At 31.8% G+C, this 16,326-nt stretch overlaps 2 protein-coding genes across 2 annotated transcripts; both read right to left on the reverse strand.

Moving 5' to 3' along the window:
• Nucleotides 1-3,420: 3,420 nt before the first annotated feature.
• On the reverse strand, nt 3,421-4,083 carry LOC25486572 (auxin-responsive protein SAUR78). Its single transcript, XM_013608165.3, has one exon. It carries the CDS (start codon nt 4,019-4,021, stop codon nt 3,641-3,643), a length of 381 nt encoding a protein of 126 aa, XP_013463619.1. The 5' UTR covers nt 4,022-4,083; the 3' UTR covers nt 3,421-3,640.
• Nucleotides 4,084-10,309: 6,226 nt separating this feature from the next.
• Nucleotides 10,310-10,992, reverse strand: LOC25486573 (auxin-binding protein ABP19a). Its single transcript, XM_013608166.3, has one exon. It carries the CDS (start codon nt 10,967-10,969, stop codon nt 10,340-10,342), a length of 630 nt encoding a protein of 209 aa, XP_013463620.1. The 5' UTR covers nt 10,970-10,992; the 3' UTR covers nt 10,310-10,339.
• Nucleotides 10,993-16,326: the final 5,334 nt, after the last annotated feature.

Below are 16,326 nucleotides of genomic sequence, written 5' to 3' on the forward strand. Positions count from 1 at the left end.
CACTGAAAAAGATAATCATGATTCGTTTGGTTTATAATTTGAAAGCAACAAGCGTTTATATTTTTAGTTTTAATTAAAATAAAAATTTCATAAAAAAATAGCGTTCATAATTTTCAAACGTTAGCACAATAAAAAGCCGTATTTTCGCTAATATATATAAAGAAAATAGGCTTAAAATACATGACTTTAGACTGCCTCTTTCATTACCTATTTTACCTTTCCTTTAAACTATTTTATTTACTATTTTATCCTTTAATAATATTATTTTAATTTTAATTAAAAAAATTTAAATCCCATTAAAATACGAAGGGGACAAAGATTTGGAGTTGAAATTTTTATAATTTCAATTATACCCTTAAACAAATTTTCCAATATTAATGTTATAATGTTGGTGGTATTAAAAAAAGTAAGGATTTATATTATATTTGTTATATTACTATTGTTGTCGAAAAAGATAAACATGATTTTTTTTTGTTTGATACGATTTGAAATTCATAAATAATTGTACTTCTAATTTTAATAAAAATCAAAATTTCATATAAAAAATCGTTCATAATTTACACATGTTAACGCAATAAAAAGAGCAGAAAAACGGATATGTGAGTGTCCGTCTTTTCGCTAGTGTATGTGTGTCTATATTTTCTGTCTTTTTCTTCCTTTCTCTTTCGGTAATCTAATGATTGAAGAGGTGGGTGTGGTTTCTTCCATATTTTTTAAATTAAAATATAAACGGACAGGCTGCTACATTCTGTTTATGTTCAAATTTCAAATTCAAGAGAAACAAAGACTTTGTCACATATATTGTTCCATATATAATCATATAATTTAAGAGACGTGCACCCCACTCAAATATGACATTATAATGTGCACACAAAAAATAAATAATAGAAGAAAGTACAAAATTAAAGTCTAATTTTATAGCAGCATGCAAATATCTGGGTTCACAAATCACAATTCTCTCTAATTTAGATTTTTATTGGATAATGATTTATTTTTTATTGTTTTTGGTAGATAAACGGAATGACAAAGCGATTATAAACTCACACACAAGTGGAGGTATCGGGGTTCGAACTCCGGTCACGGCATCTGGCCTAACAATTTCGACATTTTTTCCAGTTGAGCTAGGACTTATGGATAATGATTTATTTAATAACACTACACCATTATTGTGTGTTGTGCGTGTATGTATAAATTAAGCACCGGCACCTTGACAACGCATAAGCTTCAAACTTGTATACAGCTTATAGAACCAAAATCTAAATTATTAACGAATGTAAGATAAAATGCTATGTTTTTCCCTAACCAAGATTGTTGAAAGCGTGTGAGTATATGTGTTATAGAATAATGATTAACGAAGACATCTTTAACAAACCAATCATCATAATTAGTATACATGAGTTGAATTCTAGGGTTGGTAGTAATATCTCTACACTTTATGCATTTTTAAATGTTGTAAAATAATCATCTAAATTCTCAACAACTTAAAGTATATATGTAGCAGTAGCATATTGCTTTCTGGTGCCTGTCTCCTTGAAAGTTGTTTAGGTCACTAGCTGTCTATATGAATATTGACTAATTTTGTAGCTAATGTACACTTTTTATTTATTTATAGTTTCTGGTACTTTAAGTGGCATAACAAAAAGAATAAGAATGCTTCTTAATTGGGTGCAACCATTTTCTTGAGTGTAGTAGCTACTAGTAATTAGGTTTTATTAGATGGCAGTCCCATTTAGCAACCACTTCAACATAAAAAATAAAAAAAAGGTGATCGGTCTGGGTCCCGGTTCAAGCGGTCGAATCGGGTGGTCCCGTCCGAGTTTTAAAACTATCCTCATCAAAGCGTAATTGACCTGTTTCAATCATCTCTCTGACCAAAAAAATGGAGATAACCCTAAGGGTTGCTATTTAACTCCAATGTAAGATCAAGACATGTAATAGAATAAGAGTCAAAAGACCATCCAAGTAGGTTATAAACAACACGAAATCCACAATGACCATCATCACCGACACTCACGACATCTTCAATAAATTGATGCAAGAACAAAGGAAAATGATTCATGTGTGGGAGGTTTTGTTGAAATTGAGGAGGATTAAGAGATTGATTACTTTCTAGTTGGGCATGATAACTTGGATTGTTAAAAATTAGTAGATGTATCCTAGCAAATATATATATATTTGCTAGGACACATTAGCAAAACTTGATTCATGTTCATTTTTTTGTGTTGATAAATACATTTTTTTGTGTTTCCCTTCAAAGAACAACATTTAGCCTTGATAAATACATTGAAAGACAACATTGAATCACAAATGCATACCCCAAATTATCAAATACAAAAGTTGTCTCTACTAGACATGTAAGATTCTATGTTGATGGATCTCACATTGATATATATCATCTACGGAGATTAATTGACCCCTTTTATTTAAGGTATATTATTTGAACAACTAATTTGAAATATGTTATGGAACATCAAACATATACATGGTAATATGGATATTGACACAAAGATCAAAGGAAATAAAAAAGATTAAAAAAACCGCATTGTCTTGTATAGTCCAATTACTAGCAAATAAGTCCTTTAAGACAACTATTATTCAAAAACATTCCATGAGACAACTAAATTCTATAGTCAATTTAGTTCTTTGCGAAGTGACATTAAATAGATGTTGGATTAACTTTGAGAGTCACATATTCAGTTACTATGTCACACGTCGTAGAATCTGACTATAAAATGTTAATAGTGGGATCATTTGAAATGATGCTTTTCAAATGGATTTATTTGGACTAAAGCTTATAATTTTAAAAACAAATTTACCTAGTTAAAACCACATTTTCTTGGACCCATTTACTTTGACAAAACGTTATCTGTTTTTCATTTTTTGTTTTGTTTAAATTAAATGTTAATTACAAAATCATCAATGTGTCTGTTTTTCATTTTCATTTTTAATTACAAAATATTAAATAATTTTTAATCTATTTTATGTATTTAATGAATTGTACAGAAAACAAAAAAAAAGTAAAACATACTTCCACCGTACTAAAATAAGTGTTGTCTAAATTCGTATTCACATTGATTAAGAAAAGTTACAAATAAAGAGAAAAAATTACAATTTTTTAAAATCATCTTTATTAAATTAATCATTAACTATGGTTGGAAAGAAGTCGAGCTGAGTCGAACTTGGTTCAGCTCGGTTCAACTAACTAAAATTTAGTTCGACTCGATATTCGACTCTAGTACATTACAGACTATGTTTATCAACTTGACTAGATTCAAGCTCCCGAACTTTCAACCATGTCATAAATTTTCAAAAAAGAAAAATGAACACATTGCCATAAATATATAGATTTGTATATTAACAAGTAAGTGATGCAGACACTATTAATTTCTAATGTGGAAGTAAAATATATTAATACCAGAATGAAATAGGAAAAGAATACTTAATTAAAAACAAATGAAGTAATACACCACTACATGATTGAAATGAAACTTGTGTGGAGAACCAAGTCATATAGATTAATGACTAATCTCTGATTAATCGGTCTTATTTGTTTAACCTAAGCATTATGTATACATATACATATACATACAAGGGATACTAATGCATGATCTTTTGCTCAAATGCTGTTACCACGACACAGCTAGCAACTGTAATAATCAACGAGTTCATCCAATGATTCCGGTTGAGGATCAGTATTCTCAATCATCCACAACATATGCTCGAACAAGACAACCTCACAAGCCACGTTAACCGTATCATCTTCATCATTTACCTCGGTCGAATCGCGTGACCTATCCACAAGCTCCTTAAAAAGAGGATGACCAACAACTTCAGAGTTAACAAGGTATCGCCGCCGTGTCTTTCCCACAAACACGGGGCGAAGGTCTTGTGTCGACTCATCATCATTCACAACCGCTCTGATACTGGAGCGGTTGTGCTTGTTGTTGTTGTTGTAATAGGTGAAGGTGTTCCATTTCTTGAGCACTGATTTAAGCTTTGCTAGTTTTGCAACTTTTGCCATGTTGGAAAGTTGAAGAAACAAAGAGGATATAGGTGTATGTGAGAAAGTGTAGGGAAGGTTCGGTTTTGGTTTGTATAAAAAGGTAGGGAGAAGGGTGAAATGGTAATAAGCACCTAATTAAGAAAAAGATAGTGGCCTAAACGATAGTTGTGTTTTTGTGGCCTTTGGACTTTAGTGGGTGTGAATTTTGAACCGTTGTTTGGTTTGTCTTTGTCAACCTTTATATATTTTTCTCTCTATTATTATTAGGTGTCTCTCGAGCTCTTTAGGAAGTTCTTTTCTATAATTAATGAATAAATAGTATTTTTTTTGGTAACTAATGTTTAGGTGATTTGGGAATTGGGCTGGACAAGGAAGATCTCAAATGTTCATAATTTAAAGGACATAAGGTGAACTAAGTCGAATCAACTTCTTATCATCTGAATAAATATTAAGTTGTATGATTGTTGTTTCAGTTTTGTATTGGAAAATATTTCTTTTTATATAAACTTTGTTGGCAAATATTAAAGATTTTATCTTAATTTGGAGTGTTTGTTGTAGTAAATGTCGATGTCTTACTTGTGTGGCAAGTATGATTCATTTCACCTTGTCCTTGTATTTTATCAGTGTTGAGTTGCTTTGTTGGCTAGATGGAAAATTTAGTACACTTATTCGAATACTAAATTATATCAAAAAAAAATTGGTTATAAGGCTAATTTAACAACACAAAAGAAAAAAGAAACGGAACAAAAGAGGCAAAACTACTCCATATGGAAATAAGTTCCCGATACATCATTCCTCAGCAGATTGAGGATTCTGAAGATTACCCATGAATTAGCAAACTAGAATCTGATGAGGTTCTAAGCTTCATCAGAAAATCTGCACGCTAGTTCCCTTCTATTAGAATATGAGTAATAGAGACAATGGTTTGAGAGATGAGGTCTTTAATGTCTTGGATTAAAACTACATACATCTGACAATTCACAAGGGGGCCATTGATGATGTTGATGCAATAAAGAGATTTGAGTAACAAACGAAATCATCGATACCTAAATCTTTTGCCATGATAAGACCATTATAGATTTCAAGAAGTTTGGCGAGCAAGATGTCAGCAGACCTTGTAATGTGACCTTAGAAGGTGGATAAAAAGAAAAAAGCGTTATTTCACATGTACCTCCAAAATCGGCCCTGACCAGAGACTCGAGGCAGAACCTACGAATAAATTATGGTTTAACTGAACCTGAGAGTTGTCACAGACTTAAAATCTTGACACGATTCTATGAATAAATGATGCTTTAATTGTGATAATAAATTAACGTCCGAAAAAACCTTCAAAGAATACTAGCTCACCTATGGAATTAGGAAGTTGTAACCTTTGAAGAGAACTCTAATTCAAGGAATTGATAAAGGGTAATTTTTTTAATCATTGTAAAATATTATGGGTAGTTGTAGACTACAATTTAAACTTAATGCACCTTTATCGCTTTTAAAATCTGTCGAAAGACGCCACACGGTCTCGCTCGTTCGTTAAGCAACCTATGAACTCGATGAACGCACAACAACAAAATGCACAACATATAGAACTCCTCCTTGGCTCCTAGAATAGCCTTCCTTTTGAACTACTCCAGTTCTGAACGATAAATTGTGAATGAGTAAGTCTCGTATTTATATGGACAGTTTCCACCTAACCTGAGGTAAACTCACGGGCTTTCAGGAGCGAAAAAGTCACGAAAAGTGACTTTTTCACAAGTCACAGGCGCCTAGCGTCTAGGTCCATGCACCAGACGCTTTAGTTTTTCCCTTTCATGTGCCTAGCCGCTTCATTATGTGCACTAGGCGCTTTAGTGCATTACTTTCCTGTTTTGATGAATTCTCTGCCCGTTGAGGTGTTTTCTTCATATTTAAGTTGTCTTGGAGATTCAGAACTGAATTCCACCCATTATAAAGTCTTATCAGATCTCTTGAATCTTCATTCTTCATCTTCGCAAAGCCCAATAATCTTCTGAGGTCTTGATTTGCCTTATTTGCTTGATTTCTTCGTGTTTTACTTCAAGAACCTTAAAATTGCTATGTTTCGAGAATAATAGAATTATTAACTCAAATATTTAAAACATTACAAATGTCCCAAAATCATAAGCAATTGATCCAATACTCCCCTGGTTTGCTGGTAAAACCTACTAAAATATTTTGAAAAATATGCTAAGAATAACCTAAAGATTACATGTCATCAGCAACCTATATCAAAAATGTCGCAATAAGTTATGGAAATTGGATGTTGGTCAGGCAAGCTAGCTCACCAATTTCTAGCAAGAAGATGAACTTTTGAGACTACCATTTGGTGAGGTAATTGCTATTCTACTATGATTTGTCAGTTTACAAGTGAATTCCTTGAGGACATGGAATGATTTAAATTTGGGGTTGTGATGATATATTGTCATTACATGTTTTTCATCAGTTATTTGATGTTTTTGTTAAGTCTATAATGTTCTTATACAACCTGGAAGTGAAGAAAGAAAGAAAATATATAGATTTTGAATTAACAGCATTGTGACACAATTTTGACATCGTGACACAATTTTGGACCAAAATGTGAGAGTTGCCACTGACTTAAAATCGCGAGACGACCCTATAATCGTGACACGATTTGCAAGAGCTCAAAAATTAAATTTTAAATTAATGATGGAATTGTGTCACGTTTTGGTCAATGTGACACGATTTGAAGCGCTAGGGCCCTGACTATTAAAGAAAAACTCATTTTCTGAAGAAGGGTTCTGAAATTGCATTTTTTAGCTAAAGATTGAAGATCGGAGAAGTTTCTTTCCATCAAACTAATAGCTGATCCTCATGTATATAATGAATCTTTCTTTGAATTTAGTGATTGTAATTTCAATTATGTGGAGCTAAGTTCTTAATGATTAGGCCTGGAGATGAATCTTGTTTGATCTATTTGAATCACGTAGGCTGTGAAATACTATTTTTGATAATACATATCTAGTTTTATTTAGTTTAATTTGGGTGCAATGTTTTTATATGTTTGATCATATATAAATTGATTTCAAAGATGGAACGACTACTAACCATTTATAATTTAAACTTTGATCTAGTTAAAGTGTTTAATTGAACGGGTGATTCTAGGAATAAATGATGCTTTAATTGGGATCATAGATGTAATTTTGTTAATCATCATAAAACCGGTGGAACATTATTATGGGTGGGTGGAGTCTACCAACCAGGGATAACAAGAGGATCCAAAAGACCTGATATACATTAAGAATAACTTGAATATGATTATCATTGTTCCATTTAATGTGACAATCAACTGAAACAAAATTTCCGCTAGACTTGATGACTTCCACGTGTTGTGAATATTAAAAGAGAGACGGTTTAAGGACCACTTGTTGCTATTCAAACACATCAAATTCTTGTGCCTCAAAGAGTACCTATTAAGTAACAAGGAATTATATAAAGATCCTCTCTCCTGAGCAACTAACAGGTCTCATGTTTAAAAGAAGTATTAAGATATGTATAAGTTGGTCCCATTTTCAAAAGAAGTAATACTCCCTCCGTTTCAAAATACATGTCCAAGTCAACCACTTCACATATGCCAATGCATAATTTTGACTGTTAATATCTTTAATTTTCTAAAGTAAAAAATTATAAAAATTTAATATTTTGAAAATATTTGTCGAGACAAATCAAACAACATCTTACATGCTAATATTTGTATTTATATATTAGTTAAAAAGTATGGTCAAAGTAAGTCAAGTGAATAGTGCACATTGCAAAAATTGGACATGTATTTTGAAACGGAGGGAGTATTTTATAAGGTAATTTATAATTTAATAAATAAATTAGTTTTGTACAATGATGTCCCTGTTAGTATATTGTCATTGGAGTAATGACTCCTTAGGAAATTTTATTAAAAAATTATAAGACTTAATTGCACTTTTTCCCCCTATAGTTTGCCAATTGTGCATTTTGCACCCCATAGTTTTAAACGAGCGAATTTACCCCCTATAGTTTTCCCCCTTTATGATCCCCATGACATTTAGTGCTGATGTGTCTGTTTTTTATCAATTAATGTGTGCCACGTGTGTAATTCCATTTTTTAAAAAATAAAAAAATGGTATCTTGATGCAAAATATCATGGGGACCATTTTGATTTCCTTCTCTCAAAATCTGAAAAATACCTTTTTTTTATTTTTTTTAAAAATGGAATTACACACGTGGCACATATTAATTGATAAATAATAAACACATCAGCACTAAATGTCATGGGAACCATAAAATCAGAAAGGGGGAAAACTATAGGGGGCAAAATCGCTCGTTTTAAACTATGGGATGCAAAATCGCACAATTGGCAAACTATAGGGGGAAAGTGCAATTAAACCAAATTATAAATAAATGAGGTTTAAATATGGGGTTCATTAGAGGAGTCCTTATTAATGGACTACCATTGTGGATGCTCTATAGTATGTAAAAAACTAAAAACAAGACTATTAACCAAACTGAATCAAATCACATCACATTGTAAAGAAGAGAATTATGTTTGTAAATGTCGGTCACAATGTGGTTATTTCGATGCACTGCAATTTGATGTAATGGTTGAGTTCGATTATTTTTAAAGTTGTATCCGGAGGAAATGCTTGTCTAATTTTGGATTTTGAAATATAATTCAATTCACGTGACAAAAATCTAATAATAAAATTGCCTTGTTGAAATGATTCAACAATCTTTGATAGAGGCGTCAAAAACTTGTTAGGCTTTTAACAAATGTACTAAAAATGCAATGAAGTAATAAAAGTATAAATTTGTATTCAGAAGGACTGTTTCAATTTCCACTAGGCAATGTTGTTATTACTTTTGATCAATCCCTTAAGTCAGAGTTCTCTTCATAGATTAGAGTTCCCTAACATTTCTTAAACCATCATGCTTTCCTAGACTGACAATTTTAATTAAATAGTTAAATTAGATAAAGTTTAAAAGGTATGATCAGTAGTTATTCAATCTTTGCAATCAATTAAAATATGATTAGGATATAAAAGGCATTGCACACAAATTAAATTGAATAAAACTAGATTTGCATTATCAAATATAGTGTTTCATAGTCAATATGATCCAAATAGATTCAACAATATTCATCTCCAGACCTAATCACTATGAGCTTAGCTACTCATAATTGAAGTTACAGTCACTAAATTCAAAGGAAGATTCATTACATACATGAGGATCAACTGTTAGTTTGGGTGAAAGCCACCTATCCAATCTTCAATCTCCAACTCAAAGATGAAATATTAGATCTCCAAATTTTAGAACCCCAACTACAAAAATGTTTTCATATTTTATAGATTGGATTCTGGGTGCCCAAAATCGTGTCAAAATGCAGAAATTGTGACACGATTTCTTCATTTTATTCAAACTTTAATGTTGGTGCATCCAAAAATCGTGCCACGATTTTAAATTGCAGAAACTGCTACGGTGCTTAAATCGTGTAACAATTATGTAATCTCAACACTATCTGATTTCTTGCTTTCTTCATTTCCAGTGTGTCTAAAAATGCTTGAAACTCAACTAAAAGGCATAAAAAAGCTAACTGACAAAAGAAGAAAAAAACATGTCATTAATATGTGTATTCGGGATGCCCATGGAAGCTTTGTATTGGCAAAAACTTATTGGATCTCCCATGTGCTAAGTGTTCATGAAGGTGAAGCTTTAGGATTGCTAGATGCACTTTGATGGGTTAAAGACTTGTAGATTAAAATTGATTCATTCGAGCTTGACTTTAAAGGAGTGGTTGTTAGCTACCACAGTAATATAAGAGATGAATCGGATCTTGGAGCTATTATTAGAGAATGTGAAAATATATTATCGTCTTTCTTTACAAACTCGAAGATGAAGTTTATTAAGAGACAAGCTAATGAGGTATCTCATAGTCTTGCTATGGCGATCAAATCTTAAGCTAGTTTCAACTTTTTCATTAAAATACTTGATTGTTTACTTTTGTCAAAAAAAGAATCTATCAACTTTCATTTTCTTTTTCTATTTATTTATTAAAAATTTAGTTCAATCATAATTTGGTGGGTTAAATTATTTAAATCATAATGTAGAGGTCTTTGTCATTTGATCTCCAATTCAGTTTTATTGTAGAGGTCTTTCCCATAAGTCATTCCTCAAAATAAGAAAATAAAAGTAGGAAAATAGAAACAAGAAACCGATATATGAATGGCTCAAATTATTTTTTCATTATTATAAGTAAATTACTAAATCATTGAACCACATAATATCTTAATATTTGCTATATCTGGAGCATATAACAAATAAAAATAAATTCCTATATCTCTATCCACTTCCACCAAATTGAGCCTTTAACTTCTTCACTTGAGCAAGATCAAGCAGAGTTGTTTGTGCAACTAAATTAGAAGGTAACTTATTCGCAAACAAAAGAAGATCAAGTATTTTAGTACGAGGATTTTCATTACTAAGAGCACCAAAAGCAGTAGCTTTTCCCTTACCAGAATTAACTGCAAAATGCAACATCCCTTTTGGAAAAACAAAAATATCACCCGGTTTCAACGTCTTAGAATAAAATGTAGTAGGCGTCAAAAATCCAGCAGTAATTTCACCTTGAACTACTATCAATAATTCGGTTGCATCGGGATGAGTATGCATTGGAATTGATCCGCCTTGGTCAATGTCTATTCGCAACGCAGAGATTCCAAGTCCATTAAGGGCTGGAAAATTGGTGATAGTTGCGCTGTTGAAACCAAATTTGAAAGAGTTATTGGTGTTTCCAGCTACAAGGCCATGAAAGCTAAAATCATCTGATGTGATTCTTGCAAGGGGTTTGCAGGGATAACCTGAAGGGGTGTTTGGAGCCTTTAAATCTGCAACACAAAAATCATTCAAAGAAGCATGGGAAATAGTGAATGAGAAAACAGTGAAAAAGAAGAGCATGTGAATAATCTTCATCTTATTATTGGATGATGAATACAATTTTTTAGAGTTGTATGAGGTAATGTTGAAATTGGCTAACTATTTATGGAGAATTAGAAAGGGGATAAAATGTAAAAGATGTCATTTAGTCATAATTGACATATTTTATATTGTTATTTTAATTCTAAATCAAATTTTTGGTCAAAAAAACAAATTATAATTTTCTTTTTTCATTATATTATTCTACTCATCTTGACCACCATTTTTTTTGGTACAAAGAAACATTTTTTATTACATATTGACCAACATTAAGTAGTTGATACTAGTATATAATTTAATCATAAATTAATTGTAAAATACCTAAAAAATATTTATGTTTAAATATTCAATTGAATAATTGATGCAACCTCTGTCCCAATATATATGACCCCTTGAGTAAATCAATTATAAGAATTGGTTGTAGTATTAAGGGGGTGTATTGGAATATGATTCTAAGGGATTTTAAAATATTTTTTTATCATAAAAAAGTCTTGTGGTATTCAATCAAAACTCATTTCAATTAAAAAAAATCTTGTGGTATTCAATCAAGAGTACTCTTTATCATTTAAAAAAAGACTTGTGGTATTCAATCAAGACTTTCATCACTTAAAAAAAGTTATGGAGTATTCAAAATCATTCAAGTATTTATTAATTAACGTTTAAATTAGAGTATTTATTACAAATAGTAGAAAAAATATATAAAATAATTAATGTATAATTAATTATTGTTTTAATTAATGTATTCGATTAGGATTTTATTAATCCTTTAAAATCCTATTTGTTGAAATTTGGAATTCTGTATGCAAGTCATCCTTAAAGAAATATAATTAATTAATGTTCAAATTAGAGTATTTATTACAAATAGTAGAAAAAATATATAAAATAATTATGGGTGTGTTGTAGATAAATAATTAATACAGTTGAAAATTTGAAAAGAGTCCTGTAAAAAGAAAGAAAGAAAAAAATGCAATGGGTGTTATATTAAGGGAGAGAGCGAGGATTGAAATTGTGAAATTGTTGAAAAAAGAACATAACTCTTGATTACAATCCCTACAATTAGCTTCATAACTCACATACATTTTAATCTATTTATTTTTTACAATCACCTCCTTAATTTTTTGATATAATATTGTAATTACAAGAGAACTTTTGCCTTTGTACCAAGTCAAAATTCTATACTCTGACTAGCGCTATGGACCATCGGTCAACACTCTGGACTTTGATGAAGCATTATGTCATAGATAAAGACAAGGTTATGCATCATGATTTCGTTAATGATGCATGCAACGACTTTTTGTTAAGAAAGGGAGCATTATTATTTTGACTTATGCAAAGGAGTAAAATTCATTAAGAGCATCATTGATGGAAATGAATTGCTGACACGTTGAACACAATCATTCTGAATATCTCAACATATAATCAGGCATTCAAAGACAAGGTTTCTTTTTAGCAAAGATCATCAAGCTTTATCTCAATTTATAAGACGGAGGTTTGACTCAAGAAGATTATACATGCACAGATGGATAAACATATGTACTTGTGAATACAATATATATATATATATATATATATATATATATATATATATATATATATATATATATATACTTTTCTCATATTTGTTTATATTGTATGCCTTGTTGAATAAATGATCATAGAAATCCATTAGAGATACACTTAAAAAGTATCGTGCTTAAATTTGTTTTCTACTCCTAGAGTTTGCGTAAACACACAATATTTTGTAATCAACTTGTTATTGTAAAACTCTGAACTTAGATTAGGAAGCCCTTTAGGTTGACGCAAGATAAGGCTAGGTGTCTTAGTGTTGTTGTAATCAGGTTTTGATTGTAGTTGAAAAATCTTTTGGAAGTGCAGGAGAACAATACGTAATCTCAATTGTGTTGCGAACTAGGATAAATATTTGTGTTATCTATTCTCCCTTATCTCTTTACTTTCAATATGGTTATCTTATCTTTGAAAAAGAGATCAAACCGCAAAAAGAGACCAACACAATTCAAATGGAGGCGTCTTCAACTGAAGAAATCCAAATCTTCCAGGAGAAGGAGATTATCTTAAAGCTCCATTTACATGAGGGAAATAAGGAGAGAAACCAAAAGAGATGATATTGACCTTTTCTTTCTTTGTTCTTTCGAGAATGTTGTCGAGAAGATAAAAGACCTAAACAAAGGTTTACTATTACTATTGGCATTGGGTGGCATTAGTTTGGATAAGTATATGCTTATAAATTGTTATCTGAACATTTTGTCATGATTCGTGTACTTGCATGTTTATAGTTGCTGAGTTCGAGTCAAACTATATTATTTTTGTTATTATCTTCTAATATTTCCCATATATTTGATTTTATTGCTCTTTGGCCTTGACCTAGGGTGGTGAGTTGATCAACGATGGGTTTTCATGTTCTGATGGCGCTATCTCTTTGTGAGTTGCTAACAAGGCGGTATGCTCGATCAAAAGTGAGAGGTACGTGTGTGGCTCCTCGTGTGCCAATAGTAGATTATCTCCTTGGTGATGTCGGTTTGACTCAGAGCTTAATCTTCCGAGTAGCTCATGCTAACTACATTCCAAGGAGTTTTTTTGACACCATTCCGATAATCGGATGTTGAGAATGTGGAAGTTTTATGTTGGAAGGTTACTTTTCCAAAGTGATTCTTGGAGTTGCGGCCCATTTCTTTTCAGAGCTGTGTTTTTGGGTATTTGTCGTGCCATTTGATGTAATTTGAAATTTTAATGAGATTTTTTTTCCATTGTAAGGAGATCTTTATCAATGATTTTTTTGCATTTATAATGATGTATTTGTGAATTGTTTATGATGATATTCGCATCGTTTTTGGATGACTTGTCGCCTTCTTTTCAAGTTAACTTTTTGCTTTTGTTTTCTTTTGATTTTGTACAGTGTGTTTGTGTCTCTGTTTGTTGCTTACTCGCAGAGATCGAGAGGGAACTTCTAACTTTTGCTTCGGATCGTTGGGCTTGGTTATGTCATTGTCCCTTGCCTTCCTGGTTAAAATAAAATATGAAGCTACATATTTTTTTTAAAACGAACTATAACAAAATGGAATTAATAGGAAATATATCTTTACTGAAACTATTCAAATAAACTAAAAGAAAATTATTTTTTAAAATTGGTTATTTTCAAATTGAAGTAAGGGTTTTGTCTCGCTGTTGCGATGGTCTTTAATTGTTTTTGGGGGTTAATTAAAGGGTTTTGTCTCGCCATACATGAACTTCATTCATCCTTCTCTAAGTAGGAGGAAATTTGGCATGGCTATGTAGTATCTATGCCTGCCATTGCGATAGTATTCTCTTTTACAAATTTTATAATCAACTGGGAACGAAACTCGACTAAGAGGTATAATTTCCTATTCCTGCTAACATGGTGAAAACATGAGCAGAAGTGATGTCACTCACGCCAACCCAGTGGCTAGACGAGAAGGGGTGATCTGCCAATATTTATGAAGCGTTGTTTAACTACGATATGGGTGTGATGTGTTTTGTCTTGCAACATGTAAACACTGCTTATCCTGCTAGTAAATGTGAGAATCATATATGCCTGGTTTCCTAGAATGTAATTAGATATGCAACACATATTTTGCAATGAATATATTTATCCGTAAAATGATTGAACTTTAAATCGGATAGTCCTTTCATCAGGCGCCTACTTATTGGATCGAATACCCTGGTTGTTCTTATAATGATGTAAAACATATGAAAATAATAAATGTATGCATCCTGGAACTTATTTTCTAGAATGGAAAGGCGTACATCTCCCATGATTCAAGGGGCTGCCCATTTCCCTTTGGCATTTGTGTTCCATTCAGCTTCCATCCGTAAGACCGGACCTTTTTTTGACCTCGGTGCAATCAGCATTCGTGATCTTGAGAGATGTTAAGAGGAATTTCCTGGATGATTATAGGTCTACTTTGACGGTACTGCACATTGTTCGGCATTAGTCGGTCTCTCTATGATGAGGTTCTAAATGGATGGGACATTCGACTACGAGATCGATTGTTTTTCTTTTGATTTTCTCACGATGCATCGCCATTAGTTTTACGAAGCCTCATGGTCCGGTGTTAGCTTTGTTAAAACCCTGTAGAACGTCTGTTTGCAGCTTCCTAAAATGAGGGACTCCTAAAAAGGTAGTTGCAGATTCCTAAAAGGTTAGCATACATAATGTCACATGAGATGTTGCAGTAGCAAGTGTTGTGCCCTCTTGCTACATATTAAAAGAAAATTTTCAATTTATGTTTCTCATGAATTATGTCTTGCTACATAAAAACATCATATTGAAAAAATGTGAAAAAGTTGTATATTTAACTTTTCAAAAGTAAAAAAAAAAAATTATTTTCAATGAAGATTTCTTTTTTAAAATTTCTTAACCAGAGACACTAGTTAGTATGAGTCATCAAATAATTTCCCTGTCTTTGAAACTTTGGATGACAATGATCATAGAACTATCATGATCATATAGGAAAAAGAAAAGGACCTATAGAGTGGTGATACATGTACCACCATTGGTGGCATGTACCACCTACACCTCCACACAAAATTTTGACATGTATTATGTGGGTCCCACTAAAATAAAAAATTCAACTTTTTTGACTTCACTGTCTCTCTTTCATCTCTTTCATTCACCTCCTCTCTCAACATACCTCACCACCATCACGGTTGTCTGGTTCAAGGTTGCTTGTTCTTCCTTTTTTCCTTAATAATTCCATACTTCAGACTTTTTCTCTTGGCCACCTTTAATTAATCACAAATTTTGATCCTTCCCTCACAAATCCTCCTATATCAAGTTTCAAACTTTGGTTTCTTCATACCCAGAGAATAAAAAAAAAACCTTCTTCACACTTTGAATATTTTTATTCAATTTTTAATCTAAAGCTTTATTTTTTAGCTATAAATCTGCATAATTTGTTGAACTCTGATCTGGGTTTTTCCTTTTTCACACCTTTACTTAATAACCTTGAAGCTTTGATCTTTTATCTTATAAAAATTTAATCTGTTTGATTTTGAGCTATAATCATGGGTGGTTGTTTTTGTAAAAAGGAATCAGAGCCAGATCATAAACATGTTGGTGTTTCTGGTATGCACAATCACAATCACAAAAATCATGAACCTTATGTAAATCAATCAAAAACCCCTTTTCAACAACCTTACCAATCACCAAACAAACATACCCCAAGTCCAAAACCAATTGCTCAGAGATCAAATACAAACACAATTCTTAGTAAATAATTTGAAGATGTGAAACAAATTTACACAGTTGGGAAAGAATTAGGAAGAGGGCAATTTGGTGTGACTTATCTATAGAGAAGGGGAGACTGTGTTGCAGA

This window comes from Medicago truncatula, chromosome 2 (assembly GCF_003473485.1).
Source record: "Medicago truncatula cultivar Jemalong A17 chromosome 2, MtrunA17r5.0-ANR, whole genome shotgun sequence".
Taxonomy (NCBI): Eukaryota; Viridiplantae; Streptophyta; class Magnoliopsida; order Fabales; family Fabaceae; genus Medicago; species Medicago truncatula.